General features: G+C 48.7%; 1 protein-coding gene across 1 annotated transcript; it reads left to right on the top strand.

Moving 5' to 3' along the window:
• The first annotated feature begins 632 nt into the window (after positions 1–632).
• Positions 633–15,342, top strand: Atox1 (antioxidant 1 copper chaperone). The gene is made up of 4 exons (XM_028880043.2): positions 633–787; positions 8,970–9,045; positions 12,572–12,734; positions 15,199–15,342. The coding sequence occupies exons 1-3, from the start codon at positions 782–784 to the stop codon at positions 12,694–12,696; spliced, it is 207 nt and encodes a 68-aa protein (XP_028735876.1). The 5' UTR covers positions 633–781; the 3' UTR covers positions 12,697–12,734; positions 15,199–15,342.
• Positions 15,343–18,782: the final 3,440 nt, after the last annotated feature.

Genomic DNA, 18,782 nt, shown 5'->3' with positions numbered 1-18,782 from the left:
CCCGGGACCCTTCTGCCTCAGCCTCTCTAGTAGCTGGAACAGGCCTGCAGCCCTAGGCCAGGCCACTCTAGTGTAGGGACTGAGTGATAAGCAAGGAAGATGGTATCTTTAGAGAATGCTGGGATCCCTCCTTCCCAGGACCCTTGGCCTTGCATTCCTTAGCCCTACACTGAAAATGACCCAGCGTCCTAAGATCTCACGTGACAGTCTTGGGTAGGTCTCAAAAATAAATAAATAAATAAATAAATAAAAACGGGCGGTGGTGGCGCATGGCTTTAATCCCAGCACTCAGGAGGCAGAGCCAGGCGGATCTCTGTGAGTTCGAGGCCAGCCTGGGTTACAGAGTGAGTCCTAGGAAAGGCGCAAAGCTACACAAAAGAAACCCTGTCTCGAAAAATAAAATAAATAAATAAAAATCCAATCCCTCTGCACCTCTCCGGAAGGCTTGTGACCTGTTCCAAAGAGGCGGGGCCTAATATATCCAGGCTAGAAAGAGGCAGGAACGCGGTGAAGGCCAGCCTAGCGGGCGGGGCCGAGCTGTAATTTGGGCAGAAGGGAAACTAAGCAGAGCCTCCCTCAGAGGGCGGAGCCTTGCCGTAGCTGAACCCGGAAGGGGCGGGGACTAAGCGGAGCCCAGCCCTAGGGCGGGGCCTAGCCGAGGCTGGGTCGGCCTAAAGGTAGGGCTTCCAAGAACGCTCTCCGGAAGATCCGCGTTGCTGTACCGGAGAGGCGCTCCAGCGCTCCAGTCGTCGCTGCCGTCGTTTCCCGTGCCGCTTCAGTCATGCCGGTAAGTGGCCTCGCCGCTCCGCCCGTGCGAACTGTTGTCTCCAGCCCGATGCACCGCTGCCCGGACAGACGCTGCTGTTAGGGCGCAGGCGGTCGCCGGAGCTGCAGTCGTTCCTCAGTTTACTCTCCGCACCGACTCTCCAGCTTCGCGCCCCTCGGGAAAGCTGCAGAGAGCACTGTGATGTAGAACACAGGCCTCAAGATCTCTCCGGAGAGTCTTTCGAGGGGCAGTCCCAACTCTCCCTGCACGATGGGGAAACTGAAGCCGGGAGGTGGGGCGGAGAACTCCGTACCTACCCTTTCCACATGCATGCCCCTGCAGCAGAGCTGGCGGGTTTTCAGAGAATCAGGTCTCGCTCCACCTGCCCAGCCCACTCTGGCCGTGTCCACATCAGCACTGGGCAACATTGAACGGAAAGGATACTTTCTTCCTTTCCAGCCATGAGTTCCCAAACCTCGGAGCAGAGTTTCGGGAGCCGAGCAGCGCTTATTTTGCCTTTAAACTCCCCCACTCCTATGCATGGTGGCTTTCTAACCTCACTGCTTAGTTAAATAAGGGCCTTTGACACATTACACAAGAAGAGAAGGAAAAGCCCAGTGTTTGTTGGAAAGCCTTTATTGTTGGGAGCTAGGTAGGTAGGATCCAGGATGAGGCCAGGCCGACTGGGAAGTGCTGGGCAAAACCAGTTGTACTGGCTTGGAGGGAAGCTCTGATCCCAGTTAAATTCCTGAGATAATGGTTAGGGATTTGGTCGGCAGCATTTTCCTCCTGGTGCCTCTGAACCCTGAGGTCTCCCGCGGGTATTGAATGTTTTAGCAGCTTGTCTTCCTAGAGTGAAGCCGAGGCTCCCTCCTGATGCAGTCTTAAACCTCAGGTGTCATTTCTTGAGACCTTTCCTCTGATCGCACAAAGCACAGACAAAAGACTTGATAAAATCCATCCTACCAGTCAAGCCTGTCTGCCTGCCGTGTGAGAATCATTCATGACCCTGGGATCCCAGAGTGGAGGCTGCCAGGTTCTCCAGAGGGCAGCAGTGAAGAAAAAAAAAGTTTGAGGACCCCTCTATTCTGTGTCTGCCTCTGGGGACTTTGATGGGAGTGAGGCATATAGTAGACACCTTATCTCAAGACCAACAGGAGCACCAGACTGTGGTGGCTCACGCCTTTAATCCCAGAGGCAGGCGGATCTCTGTGAGTTCGAGACCAGCCTGGGCTACCGAGTAAGTTCCAGGAAAGGTGCAAAGCGACACAGAGAAGCCCCTGTCTCGACGAAGAAGAAAAAAATGAACAACAGCTAAAGGCAGAGTCTCGGTCAAGTGCTGTCTCCAGTCTAGCCAGGGAAACGAATGGGGGGGGGGCTGTTTTGTTTGGTTTTGTTTTGTTTAAGACAGTGTTTCTCTATATAGCTTTGCGCCTTTCCTGGAACTCACTCTGTAGCCCAGGCGGGCCTCGAACTCACAGAGATCCGCCTGCCTCTGCCTCCCGAGTGCTGGGAAATGAATCTTAACCAAGATGGTTTGCAGACCAAAGCTTAACCCAGAAACCTGAAAGTCTGTGCCCTTGGCTTTCTGGCTGAGCAACCCCAGGTAGGTTGTTCTGCCTCTCTGTGTCTTTATCTCTTCCTCTGTAAAATGGGGACTGAAAGCAGATCTTACAGGGCTGTGGTTAGCATTAACTAGAATTATGTCATCAAAATATATAACACAGCCCAGGGACCCATCCTGTCCCCAAGGAGTGGTAACTTTTCTGTAGATGTAGGACAAGTAGGGTAGAACTGTGTGGGCGGGCTTCCAGACCATTTTAACATGGACCTTAGTGTACTCTGTCCAACCCAGGCCCTGCATGAGCTGCGTCTCCCTGAGTCAGCACCTACCCTCAGAGCTTGAGCTTTCTCTTCCCTGAGCAAGCCACCAATAAGGGATCTTAGAGCCTGTGAGTGGAAATGTGGTAGGAGTTTAGCAGAAGCACTGTATGGAATAGATATTAGAATGAGCAACTTTTTTTTAGAGAAGAGTCCTTATGGAAAACAGTGATTGTTTCCTGTTGTCTGTAGAATTGTGTTTTACTGAAGAGACTTTGCATCCATCCCATGACTTTGGTCACAAGACACCTCACGCACACCTGAGGCTCTTGTATTAGCATGTATTGCACAGGATAAAAAACAGTAATAAAAAACTGGAGTCGAGGAGGCATGTGATGCTCTTCTTCAGTAAGACATGTATATTAAGATGAGGGACCTTGGTGTGAGGAAATTCTTTGTGTAATAATCAATAAATATGCCTTTGTATGGCTGTTTTGGAGGTTCAGTCCATCAGAAGAGGCTGGACCTTCTTGCTGCAACATAGGCCTTAAAATTTCATCTTGGGAGTGCCTTCTTTCTTCAACTGACCTGTACTACGCAGTGTACCCCAACAAGAGTTTCCTTATGAAATCATTGTAGCTATTAAACGAGACAGTGTACAAGGTCTTTAGAAGAAGATGCAGCACATCAGAGATACTTAGATATTAGTGATCAGGAATCCAGACTCCAGCATCCAAAGACCCAATGTCATTCTCTAGAAAAACAAAGTGTCCTCCTCCATTCCCAGAGATTCTTCCAGGTCTAGAGAGTCTGTTAAAGAATTGTACCAACGGGCGTTGGTGAGTAGCACTGGCCATTTAAGCCCAGCCGGGAGGCAGAGTCAGGTAGATGTCTGAGTTCAAGGCCAGCCTGGTCTACAGAGTGAGTCCAGGACAGGCACCAAAACTACACAGAGAAACCCTGTCTCAAAAACAAACAACAAAAAAAATGAATTGTACAACTTACTAGCTCTCTGAAGTAATAGTATTTGTGATAATACAACATGTTGCCATATAACTTGTTTTGTTTTGTTTTGTTTTTCGAGATTTTTTTTTTTTTTTTTTTTTTTTTTTGGAATTTTCGATACAGTGTGTTTCTGCTGGATTAAAATGCGCACACACCACAGACATATAAATTTTTTTTTTTTGAGATTCATTTGTATACATTATTTTGAGTTCTTTGCGCTTTCCTGGTACTCACATTGGTAGCCAGGTGGCTTATGAACTACAGAGATCAGCTGGCTCTCATGCTCCTGCGCCTAGTGTTGAGATTACAAAGGAGCTGCGCCACCTGCTTAAAGTTTGATTTTTGTTTGTTTTGCTTTTTTTTTGTTTTTTGAGACAGGTTTCTCTATGTAGTTTCGTGCCTGTCCTGGATCTCATTCTGTAGACCATGCTGGCACTGAACTCACAGAGATCCACCTGGCTCTGCCTCCCGAGTGCTGGGATTAAAGGAGTGCGCCACCAGCACCAGGCATAAAGTTTTGTTTTGTTTTGTGATGCTAGAGGTTGAATTCGAGGCCCATGTATGCTGTGTATGTGCTCTGCTACTGAGCCACAACCCTTTTGTAAGAGAAAACAGAGGTCTAGAGGCACTGGGGAGATATCCAGAAGCAGGTCTTGAGATACTCTTGTGAGGACTGGATCTCCTGTCCATGAGGCAGACTTTCTGTCATCCTCTGGTTTTTAGTTGCACAATTTGTAGGTGGAGGTTGGAGTTCTGAGTTGGAATGTTGGCCTTCTGTGACCTGCCCCCCGGCCTCTGACCTCAGTACTGTGAAAGACTTTCTTGTTGGGATTCTCAGTTTGGAGCTCAGATTAACTGTTGACTTTAGATCTTTGGGCAGCAAAAATTATCCTCAGAAACCCCCTTCAGGGCTTCTGCTCAGAGTCAGCATGTGGGGATGGGCACTTGGCTGTTCTAAAACCAGCAAGATTCCGTGGAGCAAAGAAAGCTTTTCACCTTTGCACCCATGACCTCAATCACCTTAGTGAGCCTCAGCAAGAGGAAATGAATGGTTCTCTTTTCAAGCTAGAAAAGTACTGCAGAAAGAGGGTTTGAGGATTGCAGGATGGTTCATTTGATAAGGATGCTTGCTGCCAAGCCTCATGGCCTCTGACATCCACACTTATTCCATGGCACACACTCCCACATGCAAATAAGTGAATAAGTACAATATACTTAATATCTTTTAGATGTGTGTGTGTGTCTGTGTGTGGGTATGTGGGCATAAGTGTAGGTGCCTGTGGAGTCCAGAATAAGGCCTCAGATCTCCCTGGAGCTAGAGTGAGCCTGCTAATGTGGATGTTGGAATTCAAACTTGGGTCCTTTGGAAGAACAGTATGTGTTCTTAACTGCTGAGCCATCTCTCCAGTCCCCAAATGTAATTTTCCAAATGGAAGATAGCCTAATTTATTTATTTGATAGTGCTGGGGATTGAACCCCTGGCCTTACTTAGATCATGGCAGGCAAACGCTTTTTTTTTTTTTTTTTTTTTTTTGGTTTTTCGAGACAGGGTTTCTCTGTAGCTTTGCACCTTTCCTGGGACTCACTTGGTAGTCCAGGCTGGCCTCGAACTCAGAGATCCGCCTGCCTCTGCCTCCCGAGTGCTGGGATTAAAGGCGTGTGCCACTATGCCCGGCCATTTTTTTTTTTTTTTTTTTTTTTTTGCTTGTTTGTTTTTGTTTGTTTGTTTTTTCGAGACAGGGCTTCTCTGTAGCTTTGCGCCTTTCCTGGAACTCACTCTGTAGCCCAGGCTGACCTCAAACTCACAGAGATCCGCCTGACTCTGCCTCCTGAGTGCTGGGATTAAAGGTGTGTGCCACCCCACCGCCTGGCATGGCAGGCAAACTCTTTACCACACTGAGCTACCACCCTTCAGAGGATGAGAGCACTAGCTACTCACAGGTGCCAAGTCCAATTCCTATCACCATAGTTAATTACCTCTAATTCCAGTTCCAGAGAATGCTACATACTCTTGAGTTCTGTGCAGTCCTGCACATACCTGGTGTGTATAAACTCATGAAGGCACACACATATACACATAAAAAGAATAAATAAGCCGGGCAGTGGTGGCACACGCCTTTAATCCCAGCACTCAGGAGGCAGAGGCAGGCGGATCTCTGTGAGTTCAAGGCCAGCCTGGTCTCCAAAGTGAGTTCCAGGAAAGGTGCAAAGCTACACAGAGAAACCCTGTCTCGAAAAACCAAAAAAAAAAAAAAAATAAATAAATAAATAAATAAATCTTTTTTTTTTCCTAAGAAGTATGCTGGATACAGTAGGGTATAACTTTTTTGTTGTTGTTGTGTTTCGAGACAGGGTTTCTCTGTGTGACAGTCCTGGAACTCACTCTGTAGACCAGGCTGGCCTCTGAACTCACAGCCATCTGCCTTCCTCTGCCTCTTGAGTGCTGGGGTAGTGTCTGACTTTAATCCCAGCACTGAAGAGGCAGAGGAGGCAGATCAATGTGAGTTTGTGGCCAGCATGATTTACATAGGGAGTTTCTGACCAGCCAGGGTCTGATGCCACAAGTAGTGTGTGCCCAAACATGGTGCATTAAAAGCATTGCATGAAATTGCCTTCAGTCTGTGTGTATAAATATGATTCATGTTTAGACTCATCCCGTTCCCAAGATACCTCATTATGTGTATGCAAATATTCCCTAATGAGGGACGTTTCTGCTCCCAAGCACTCAGATAAAGAACACTCAGCCTGTCCTAGAGATACTTTGATGAACTTCGTGGGGAAGGTGGGCGTTGAATTTGGGTATGCTGTTGGGCACCTGTTTATACAGTACTTGAGATTCTGAGGCAGGAAGATAGAGAGTTTAAAGGCCCAGTATGGACTGCATAGTGAGTTCCAGGCTAGCCTGGTCTACATTAATGAGACCCTGTTCTCAAAGCAGCAGGAACAGCACCACCATCATGAGATCTGGTACTCTCTTCTAGTGCGTAGATATACATGCAGGCAGAACACTATATACATAATAAATAGATGAATTTAAAAAAAGCAGGAAAGAAAGCATGGGAGAGCCATTGTTTGGTTATTGTTTGCAGTACTGTTACTGGTGGTTGCGGTCTAGGCTGGGTGTTTCTATACTTTTAGCATCTTCAACGAATTAAAAAGTAAAGGTGCATATAGATCACAAAGTATCAAGGAAACTAGTCAAAACAGCAATACACAAAACAGGTCAGAATATACTGTAGCAGAGCGGTCTGCCATTGAGTGAGGGTACTCAAGGGCCCTACTTATTGTTTGGGACTTCCTTTTCTGGGGTTCAAGAGAAGGAGAAGTTTGTTTGCTGGGGCCATAATTTGGTCAGTTCTCTATATTGACTTACTGGGATTTTTCAAGACAGGGTTTCTCTGTGTAGCCCAGGCTGGCCTCAACTCAGAGATCTGCCTGCCTCTGCCTCCTGAGTGCTGGAAACAAAGGTGTGCACCACGACCGCCCAGCTGATGCATCTGTTTGGAATCATATGTATACCCAATTATGCATAGGTGTAGGGTGGTAAATAAGGAATCCTCTGAAATTTCACTTCGAGGACAGTTTGCGTCATTGTGCATGCGCTCCAAAGCAGTCTAAGCCAGATCTGCCCATTGCTAGTAGTTTCCAGATTGTGGTTCAGAATGTTTGGATGGAAATGGGGAAATCAGGGATTGCTGAGGGGAGTAACTTATTTCCAGTGCTTAAAGCAAGCGTGAGAGTCAGTCTTGGGTTGCTAACAGGGTGCTAGGTTCACTGTCAAGAGACAGTTGTGTATAGCCCAAGCCATTCCTTATGCTTGGCTGTCTCAGTACTGGGAAATAAACCCAGGGTCTTGCACACTCCATGCAAGCAGTGTACCACTGAATCACATTCCTGGGGCCTAGACATTGTTTTCCAAAAGCAAGAGAGAAATGGAAGAAAATAATTATCATAATCCAGTTACTTTCACCTAGAGGCATCTAGTCTGATGATCTTTTTATTTTTATTTTTTGGGTTTTTTTTTTTTTTTTTCCTCCCCAGAGACAGAGTTTCTCTGTGTTGTTTTGGTGCCTGTCCTGGATCTGGCTCTGCCTCCCAAGTGCTGGGATCAAAGGCATGTGCCACCACCTCCTGGCTCATTTTATTAACCTATTCGCTATCTATTGTCCTCTAATATTTATCCCCAAACCTAGAGTCAGGACCTGGGAGTGGCTGAGCAGAGTGACTATCTTGGGGACTTATGGAACAACAGTGCAGGACAGAGGCTGGCCCAGCTGGGCTGGTGCACTCCTTGACTTTGACCTTGGAGACTGTCTCTCACCAGGTAGACCTCTAGGAAAGTGTCCTTTAACATGGCAGCTGGCTGGTTCCAGAGTGACCCGAGAAGGGAGCAGGGCAGAAGCCGGCCCTGTGACCAGCTTAGCCATACAACGGTGCTTCAGCCTTATGTTGAATACACACAGGCTTACGTTGGGATGTTATGGAATGAACTCTCAAGAGCATAAATACCAGGAGGCAGAGAAGATGGGGGTGACAGAGCAACCTGGCTGCCACATGTCAAATCCTGTGCTTGTCCCTTTCTTCACCCTGGAGAAGGGACTGGTACCCTGTGAGTTAAGCTACTGAGGTCATACCACTTGCAAGTGTTGGAGCTGAGATGTTCTCATTTCCAGATATTGTGAGGGAAGGGATTATTGGCACAGTTCTTCTGAAAACAGCCAGAGACCCAGGCATTGTCCAGCAGTGATGTTGATCATCAACTCACTCATAAAATGGGCGAGGCCCCTCCTCTGTACCTACTGCTGTTCCCAGTATTTGGGGTGCAACAGTGAATACCTGGGATCCTTTCCCACGTGCCTCCAGTGTGCTGGGGAGCCCAGGAAACCCTTCCCCTTCCTGTGCTACCTTTGAGCAGGCAGTACTTCGGTCAGAGCAGTGGTGGCTGGCCACATACCTGAGTATCCTGCCTGTTGGCATCATTGATGTCCCGATCCAGGCTGCTGAGCTCCGGTGACTGCAATGTGGAAAATAATGTTCTGATACAGAACCAGGTCCCAGATCAGTTCTGCTGAGAGTGGGGTCACAGCTCACTCAAGAGGCAGTCATCTCAAGGGCGAACCGGAAAAGAGCTTCTCTCACAGACCTGAGACCGTCCACCCTGTGCCAGGCCTTCAAAAGGCATCATGGAGATTGTCTCTGTTGGTACAGCCTGTGATACACAGAAACCCTGCATCCCTCCTCTGCTGACTAGACTAGGTTCACAGCCAGGCTTCCAGTGGGACTGTGCCCGCTCTCTGTGCTCCCTGTCAGCCCAAGTAACCCCTCAGACTGTGTATGGGTCACTGCAGGGCCTGACTCATATCTCCCTTTCTTGCAGAAGCACGAGTTCTCCGTGGACATGACCTGCGGGGGATGTGCTGATGCCGTCTCCCGAGTCCTCAACAAGCTGGGAGGTGAGTGAGTGGCTCTCCCTTGGGGATGGGATGGGGAGATGGTTATGTGGGGAGTCGTGTTCAGATACATGAGGCCTCCCGGGATCGGCTGCAGGTCAGCTGGTAATGAAGTGTGTGGAGAGCCTCGTGCACACCTCGGCCTCTGCTCGGTGGCTTATGTGGAGATGTCCTGCACCTCACTGCAGCCACCTCAGGTTTCTTTCATTCACTACACTCCTCCCCTCCTAGTTCTGTCTTGTTTGTGAGACAAAGCCTGGCTAAGTAGCCCTGGCTGTCCTGGAATGCACCATATAGACGAGGCTGCTGCTAGATTTGCGATAATCCTTCTGCCTCTGCCTTCTAAATGCTGGAATTGCAAATATGTGCCATGTGCTGCCATGCCACCGTAGGCAACTCCACTTTGTTGTCCATTTTCTCACCTCTCCTCTCCTCCCTCTCCCTCTTTGGGGTCTCTGTGTAGCCCAGGGTGGTGGTCATGGACTCTGTCATCCAGCCTCTGCTAGAGTTGCAGGCACACACCACCACTGCGCAGCAACTGTCTTCCTTTTATGAAGGCAAGAACTGTCTAGAGGTCAATGACGTGGCTGGATTCACAGAGCCAGCAGGGCAGAGCGGCGATTTGGCCACACCACCAAGCTCCGGGGCCCTGGAGGTGTTAGTATGTTGGTGATCTGCAGTGTGACATCATATACAGATTAACAATAGCCAGACCTGGAGGTGCATCCCAGGAAACCCAAATCAAAAGTTTTAGTCCAGCCTGGACAATTGAGGGAGACTTTGTCTCAAAGTAAAAATGACCAAAGAGGCTGGGGGTGTAGCTGAGAAATAAAGGGCTTGAGTAGCATGTGTGACACTCTAGATTGAATCCACAGTACTGCAATAAAATAAAAATAATGACAAGTTTATTAAAGCGAAGTTGGGGGTGCCGCTCGTACCTGTAATCCCAGCAATTACAAGACCGAGACAATACATAGGCATTGCCGTGGATTTGAGGCTAGCCTGGACGACAGAGAGAGACCCTATCTCTACAAATCATAAATAAATAAAACCTAGAGTAACAATACCACTGAGTGTTGAGACTGCCACACATGGTCAGTCAACAAAGGTGGGGTGGGGCTGACGACACCAGTGCCCAGGGGAAGTGTCTTGGCCAAGTCCCACAGTGAGAGTGAGTCAGTGGCTCAGGGACTCCATTCTGAGCTTTGTGAGCTGGAATAGCTTCTTTTTATGTTTTCTTTTTGTTTTTAAGACAGGGTCTCCCATGGTAGCCCTGGCTGGCCTGGAATTCACCACGAGTAGCCCAGGGTAGGCTTCAAACCATTAAGTCTTCCTGCCTCAGTGTCATGAATTCTGAGGTTCCAGGCATGAGCCACCATGTCCAGCTTCACTGAGATGTCTGCTCACAGGAATCTGAGACACCAAGGAGAACCCGGCTGCTGACTTCCCACAAGGCCACGGGCTTCCGTCCCCTGGGTTTGGGCATCCCCAGCTATGATCTGAGAATGTCAGTCCATATCAGCATGTGCTGGAGATGCTTCAGAAATAAAATAGCATATGCTGAAGAGATGGCTCAAAGGTTAAGAGCACTGCTCTTCCAAAGGACCGGGGTTCAATTCCCAGCTCCCTCTTGGCAGCTCACAACTGTCAGTAACTTTTGTTATATGTAGATTCAGAGATTGCAATCGTGCCCTGCACCATGTGCTGAACAGCCCTGCTGGAACTGAGGGGCCTTTCCTTTGATAAGTTTGTCCCTGTGCTGGCTAGTTCATATCAACTTGACACAAGCTAGAGTCATGTGGGCAGCGGGAACCTTTTTTTTTTTTTTTTTTTTTAATTTATTTATTTATTATGTACACAGAAGAGGGTGCCAGATCTCATTGCAGACGGTTGTGAGCCACCATGTGGGTGCTGGGAATTGAACTCAGGACCTCTGGAAGAGCAGTCGGTGCTCTTAACCTCTGAGCTATCTCTCCAGCCCCCCCCCCCTTTTTTTTGTTTTTTTTTGTTTGTTTCTTGTTTTTGTTTTTTCAAGACAGGGTTTCTCTGTAGCTTTTGGAGCTTGTCCTGGAACTCACTTTGTGGACCAGGTTGGCCTTGAACTCACAGAAATCCGCCTGCCTCTGCCTCCCAAGTGCTGGGATTAAGGTGTGTGCCACCACTGCCTGGCCAGCGGGAACCTTAATTGAGAAAATGGCTCCATCAGATTGTCCTATGGGCAAGTCTCTGGTGCATTTTTTTGATAATGGTTGGTGTGGGAGCTCATGAGGAGCAAAGCGAGCCAGTAAGCAGTACTGTTTCATGGCCTCTGCTTGAGTTCCTGCCTTCAGGTTCCTGTCGCCCTGCCTGCCCTGCCCTGCCCTGCCCTGCCCTGCATGGTGGATTGTGATATGGAAGTGTGATTTTTGGTCATGGTGTTTTATCACAGCAATAGAAACCTTAACTAAGACACTCTTCTCCTCTTGAAGACAGCCAAGGTGTTTTGAGTGCTTAGGACTCTGGTAGTCAGACTAATGGGTGACTTGGGTAAGAAAAGGCATTGAGGCCAACCCCAACCCCTTTGTGACAGCTAGGAAAGCCAAGGCCTGTAATGGCCCTGACCATAGCCACAGGTGTGCCTCATTGGCATACCATTTTAGAGGAGAGCATTGTGGATTTTCTTTTGTGGTGGAAGTAGGGGCTGGATAGTAGAAAGGCAGTTTGGCAATGGCTCTTAGCATCCCACATGTGCCCCCCAGTTCTCCTCTGATTCATGGTGTGGAAGTATTTCATGGGTGTGGCCAGGTGGGCTTGGGTGCGCTGGCTATAGAATGGTAACGGTATCGGGCAGGCAGAACTGATCCCCTGTCCTAGGAAGGCTTGAGTCCGTGAGCAGATGTGGAGACACCACACTGGAAAGACGGGGCAGCTGTTGAAAAGCAAGAGAGGAAGCCAGGCTTGTCTCCACACTAAGCAGGAAGCTGAGGCAGGAAAATCATAAACTCAGGCCTCCCTGGTCTGTAGAGTGAGTTCAAGGCTACCCTCGGTAACTTAGTGAGACTGCCTCAAAATAAAATGTATAAGAAGGCCTGGGGATGGAACTCAGTGATGGAGTGCTTGCTTGGCATGTTTTGATACCGTGGGTACCAGTAGCTTTATATTGCTAAAGTGGAAGGTTAGCTTGAGCATAGGAAAGTGAGGTACTAGTGATGGCTGTGTTGGGGGGGGGGGCTGATGGGAGGGGGGAAGGAAAGGGAGGAAAGAGAAAAGAAAACTCAGAGGGCTGAGGAAACAGCTTAGAAGTGGTGTGCTTGCTTGATGCTTAAGGTGTTGAGTTCAATCCCTATCGCCCAAACCCCTCACACAGAGAGGAGCCTGCAGCAGAGCATGCCATGCTCACAGTGCCTAAAACAGAAAGAGCTGGCTGCCCCCTGGCTCCAGGAGAGGCGCCTGGTGTTACCGGAACAATTAGGGAGGTCGACCTCTTTGTTCCAGTGGGTGGAGGGGTCCTGCTTCCTGCTCTCACATCCCAGTTTCCTTCTTCCTGCAGGCGTGGAGTTCAACATTGACTTGCCCAACAAGAAGGTCTGCATTGAGTCTGAGCACAGCACAGACACCCTGCTGGCCACGCTCAACAAAACAGGAAAGGCCGTGTCCTACCTTGGCCCCAAGTAACCAGGACCTGGGCCAGTCCCTCTGGAAGTACTAAAGAGGTAGGTGGGCGAGGCCCCAGCCTTCCTTGCACACGCTTGTTGCTGCTGAAAGGCTTGGGCCCAAAAGCAGTTCAGATTGCAGTTTCTCTGGGATTTGGAACCTTTGCCTAACCTCACCCAAAGGGCATCCATAATAGGAAAACCATGAACATTTAAACACTGGCACTCAGGAAGTTCTCATTTTGAAGCACACTGTAACTGGAGTTCCTGGATTTGAGGTGCCCAGCCTGAACTTGGGCTTCTTAAGTGAGGTAGGAGGTTGCCCTGATGTGTTCAGCCTACTGCCCCTCTCTGGAAGGGTCACAAGTACATCATCATTGTCCAGACAAACCAGAAGCTCAGGAGTCTTTGTTTGTTTGTTTTTCGAGACAGGGTTTCTCTGTGTAGCTTTGCACTTTTCCTGGATCTTGCTTTGGAGACCAGGCTGGCCTCGAACTCAGAGATCTGCCCGCCTCTGCCTCCCGAGTGCTGGGATTAAAGGCGTGTGCCACCACTGCCCGGCCTGCTCAGGAGTTTTGATGACCTCCAGTGAGTAGACAGAGCCCCGTGTTATGTTCCCAGAGTCCCTTTTGGAACTTGAGGGCCACCTTGCCTGGTCAGCAGGGTCTAAGTTTAGAGTATCTGACCTTCTTGGAATGGAGAGCCTCTTGCTTTGGTGAAGTGACTGTCCCTTCACGGTTGACCCCTGTGTCCTGAGCCTTGCACTCCTGTACAAGAGTTCATCCTCACCCTGCCTTTCCTTCTGCTGGGAGCCAGATGTGCCTCTAGCCCAGCCCGGTGCAGAGTCAGTGGCTCATCTGAGCTCTCTTCCTTCCGCTTTGTGGGTCCCAGGGAGGCAGGAAGTGGCCCAGGGCCAGTGCCTTCCCTGCTGGACAGACCTCACCTGGCCACCCAGCCATCTTCCCGCTGTGCCCAGCAGTCTCACTTCCTGTGCATTGCATCTGACCCATGAATTAGGACAGCCACTTCTTTGGTGGTTTGTACCCTCTCTGGAACTGAGAAAAATGAGGCCTGGTGAATGGACATGAATGGACATGACCTGACCAGAGTCCAGGCAGGTGGGTGGCAGAGGCCGGAACGAGCCAGGCCTCCTGTGTGAGCATTCCCGAATGGTGGTTACAGTATCGCTGACCCTACAAGTGACCCGTGAGAGCCCTTGGCATATGTCAGCTGTAATCATCTGGGGGTAGGAGGGTCCCCTTTGAGTAGAGCCTCCTCCTTCCTCATATGTGAGCATTTGCAACCCAAGCCGTGTGCTCTGTGTATATGGTGACATCCCAGACATGGATGAACCAGTTCACAGGAGGCTAAGGCAAGAGAGGAGGAGCAGGAAGTCAAGGCTAACGCGGTTACACAGAGACATCCTGTCTCAAAATAAAATAATAATAACAAGGCCAAAAAATATAATAATAATAATAACAAGGCCAGAAGATGGTTCAGCAGGTGAAGGTGCCTGCTGCTGAGCCTGACTGACAACCTGAATTCAATCTCTAGGACCCACGTGATGGAGAGAACTGAATCCCTCAGGTTGTCCTCTGACCAAGCATTCAACACTCCCCCCCCCCACATACACACACTAAGCTTAAACAAACAAAGAAATAAATAAAAGCCATGTTCTCCATGGCCAGGATCGAGCCAATGTGAACAGCAAGGAGTCTGGGATTCAGGGGTCAGCTCTGTTCTCACTCCAGACTGGGACTGGGACATTTTTTAGTTGCCTGAGATTGGGTCTGTGAAGTGGGTGGACCCTCCACTCTGTCCCACTGCCTTTTCGGATCCCTGTGCAGCCTCTTTAAGGTTTGTCCTCTAACGAGATAACAATGCCAGCAGTTTCTGCCATGCTTTAGACCTGTACATCCAGCATGGTCCCTCCATCCCTGGGTTTTGTGGGTCAAGTGAGGGTGGGCCACTGGCCTCCATCTCTTTCAAACAACCCTGTTGTGTTTGGACATCCATGTAAAATTTTTCTTTCTTTCTTTCTTTTTTTTTTGGGGGGGGGGAGTTCGAGACAGGGTTTCTCTGTGTAACCTTGCGCCTTTCCTGGATCTCACTCTGTAGACCAGGCTGGCCTCGAACTCACAAAGATCCGCCTGGTTCTGCCTCCCGAGTGCCGTCACCACCACTGCCCGGCTTGTTTAAGGGTTTTTGTAGCTCAGGCTGGCCTGGAACTCCTGATCCTCCAGCTTCTACCTCCACAGTGCTGGTATTACAGAAGTCTGCCACCAAGCCAGGTTCTCCTGGGAGGTATCAAACATGTCTAAGCTCTGTATGGAAGGAGTCTGCTCCTGCCCTTCACCGAGACCCAGAGTTAGCAGATCTGGTTACTTTGTAGCATTCAAAGTTTCACCTGCGCATACACCAATTACTATGGGCAGTACAGAGCGGAATCCAGAGGCTGAGGTACAATGTTTCCTGTCCACAGTAGGTGGCGCCATTGACCTGTCTAATTTTCCCTCTCTCCTAGGCCGTTGATCTGGTCTCCCTGCGGATTTGGAACACCACCTGCTCAGTCCAGCTCAGCCATGGAGTTCCTGCCCCGACAGGCCCTCCCCTGCCGGCTCCCTGCCGGCTTCCCTGCAATAAAGTCAAGCTGCATTTGTTGAAGAAATGTCTGTTGTGTGTTCTTGGTACTGCTTGCTCGCCTACAAGCTGCTGTTGTGTTTGCCTAGGTTGTTAGAGGCTCCCATTCGAGGTCCGGTGTCCATTCTCTGCTCTGTGATCTTGAGCGGCCCAGTGCCCTCTCTGGGCCTCTCTGTAATGTCATTGGGCCAGATCAGTGATTTTCCTTTCTTCTCACTATGGAGACTCCATACTTGAAAAGCTATTAGGTGACTTGCATTTAAGAAGCGAGACTGTGAAGCAGTTAGATGGGAAGCCACTGAAGAACGGCTGCCCCGTAGGGTTTGGCTCCAGCGCCTCCCTGCCGGTCTGCTTACCCTCTCAGTGCTCACGGCCTGGGAGAGAACAGCGCCTTCCGCAAATGTCTGTGATGGTGGCAGTTACAAAGTGAACCAGTGAGAGTGTGTGAACTATTTGGAGTAGAGAAATCCTGCAGCAAGCATCCACTACTCACTAGCTTTTACATATTTCGTGCATCAGGGAGGGAGACATGGCAAATCCTTCCCCTCAAAGGGCACCGCCTCCACAGAGCTGCTTGGCAAAGCAAGGCAGTGTTTTCGTTTGTGTAGCTTTAAAAAAAAAAAGTGAGGGGTTATATTGCTGCCAAGCAGGGGACCAGAGAGATACCACGATGGACCCCAAACCATGCAGGACACACTTGGTGTCTGAGATGTCCTCGAACATAAGCAAAACAGATTTCAGACTATGGGGAGAATTAATGATCTGGACAAAGTCATTACCTCATGACCCAGGCCCAGATGGGAGAGCTGGAAAGAGGAAACCACAACTCACAAAAAACAAAACAAAACAAAAACAAACAAACACGTGGCATCTTTTGCCAGCCTACGCTGACCAGAATTTCATTTTTCCCAAGCTAGAAGAAAACTAACCGGCTTTCTGCAAGTGCACAGGCAGGTTTATTACGTGTTTGTTCACTTGTTTTAGGCAGGACATTAGTCCTGTAACTCAGAAAAGCACCTTCCTCTGTCTCCCAAGTGATTGGATTAATGGCATGCACCACCATGCCCAACCTTAAGATTTATTTTAGTTTGAGTATGTATGTATCTGTGAGTATATGCCATGTGTATGCAGGTACCTGAGGACACCTGAAGAGGACATTGGATCTCTTGGAGTTATAGGCAGTTGTGAGATCCCTTAGGTGGGTAAAGGGAACTGAATGTAGATCCCCTGGCATTTAATGGGCACTATACTGCTGGACCTGGCCAAGATTAGCTCTGCCCTTGGCCAACCATGACCTTGGACTAGTCAGGTAATCTCTCCCAGAGGAAGTTTCTTCATCGGGACAGTCACAATGCCATCACTCCAGGGAACTTGGTAGCCAGAACCGAGGCATCCTTTCACTTTGAGCAGAGGTGGTAGCATCATGTGAAGGGACACCCCTGTGACACAGCACTCAGACAGTGAAGGATCAGGAGAGCAAGGCCAGCCTCAGGTACATAGAGAGTTTTAGGCTAGCTGGAGCTGCATAAAATCACATCCTCGATCAACTGCCTACCAACCAAGCCTTTGTGGTCCCTTAGGGCCCAAGGGCTTCTTCCCAAGCCTCCTGGTATGTGTTTTTTGGCCACTAGAGGGCAGTGTGCTTTGGATTTGGTCATCTCGAAGGACAAAGCAAAGGGCCTCAGCTGAATGTACTGATTCCAACTGGAACAGAAGAGGCAAAGGTGCCTCTGAGGAGCCCTTAGCCCTAAAAGGCACCACTATCTCAAGCCTTGGGTGTTTCCAATGGACTAGGCAGACTGGACCAGCTCACCTCAAAAGGGAAGCCATCCCCAAGCTTGATGTCTGGTATCTTCCTCAATTCTCATCTGAGACATGGTCTCTCACTGAACCTTGAGTTTGACAACTCCAGCTAGAATGTCTAGCCAGTGAGTCCCAGTGATCAATCCCCCTTGCCAAGCCCAAGTCTTGGTTTGATTTGGTTTGGTATTATAGGACCAGCCTTAATAATATTCTTCTCAGGGGGCCCAGGAGAGAAACTACCAGTGGCAAGAATTATTTTCAGGCAAAGAATCTAAGTATACCAAGCTCTTTTGTCCTTTTACTTTATTTCTCTAAGACTAAATTCTGTCTACCCAGCTTCAGTTCCGTCCTGACATTCAGATCCTCTCTGTGCCTACTTTTTCTGTCCCCTCATAGCCCTTAGTAATCACTAAGCCTTGTGCTTTTGGTCTTGTCTTCATCCTCTGTTCCCTCATCCTCCGTCTATCCTTCCTAGCTTCTTACTCCTGGCCCTGATCAACTCTACAAGGGATCTGCCTTACCATCTACAGAATCTCTGCCTTTTTTCTCTGGCCATGCGGCTCTGTCTACCCTCTACAGAAAAACTGCCTTGTTCTTCTCCTTGCCATGTGACTCTCTGCCCCCAGGAATTGTGCCTCACTCTTCACTCCACCTGGAGTGAAGAGTCAATAGCTCTGGAATGCCACTAGGCATGAAGGCAAGGGATGGTCTGAGCTTCGTGTGCACAAGAAGCAAAGCTATGAATCTACAGCCTGCTTGTCTCCTAGGCTCAGTGGGGAAGTTAACTACCTGGAGGATCAGCAGGTCTGAGAAGCTGAACTGTTTGCCAAATGTTCTAGTAGTATATAGGCCCACAAGAATTTCATAGCGGAAGACAGCTGAAATATTAAAAACTGAATAACACCAAATATTCCATGATAGATGGCTTTCTCTAGAAAAATGCCTTGAGATTTCTAGATATAGCTTTAATACACAGCTGAATCTCTATAATATATTCTTGCAGCCTGCAAGAGGTTTTTTTGTTGTTGTTGTTTGTTTTGTTTTGTTTTTTGTTTGTTTTTTTCTTTTTGAGATAGGGTGTTACTAGGTAGATGTTCTCAAACATCCCAGTTGCTGTTGTTTAAGATTTATTTTATTTTTAAGTGTGTGTGTATATATGTATGTATGTATGTCTGTGGATATATGCCTTGAATTCAAGTCACCTTGGAAGCCAGAAGTGTTGGGTCCCTATGGAGCTGGAGTTACAGGCAGTTGTGAGTCACCTTTTGTGGGTGCTGGGAATTGAACTCAGGTCCTTTGAAAGAGCAATGTGATCCCTTACCCTCTGAGTTATCCTTTCAGCCCTATTTATTTTGTTTTTGAGACATGGTCAAGGAGCACAGTAAGTAGTCAAGGATGGCCTTGAATTTCTGGACCCCTTGCCTCCACCTCCCAGATAGCAAGCATGCACCACCAAACCTAGAACTTTGTGCATGCCAACCTAGCCCCAGCCCAGCCCAGTTTCCAGTTTTTCAAGCTGCTCACTGTTGCCACCAAGTTTCCCCAAGGGCATTAGGAGACTCGTAGAATAGACCCTCTGGGGCTGGAGAGATGGCTCAGAGGTTAAGACCACTGCCTGCTCTTCCAGAGGTCCTGAGTTCAATTCCCAACAACCACATGGTGGTT

This window comes from Peromyscus leucopus, chromosome 8b, assembly GCF_004664715.2.
Source record: "Peromyscus leucopus breed LL Stock chromosome 8b, UCI_PerLeu_2.1, whole genome shotgun sequence".
Lineage (NCBI taxonomy): Eukaryota > Metazoa > Chordata > Mammalia > Rodentia > Cricetidae > Peromyscus > Peromyscus leucopus.
The sequence above is the reverse complement of the archived record's forward strand: the minus strand, read 5'-3'. Positions and strand labels throughout refer to the sequence as shown.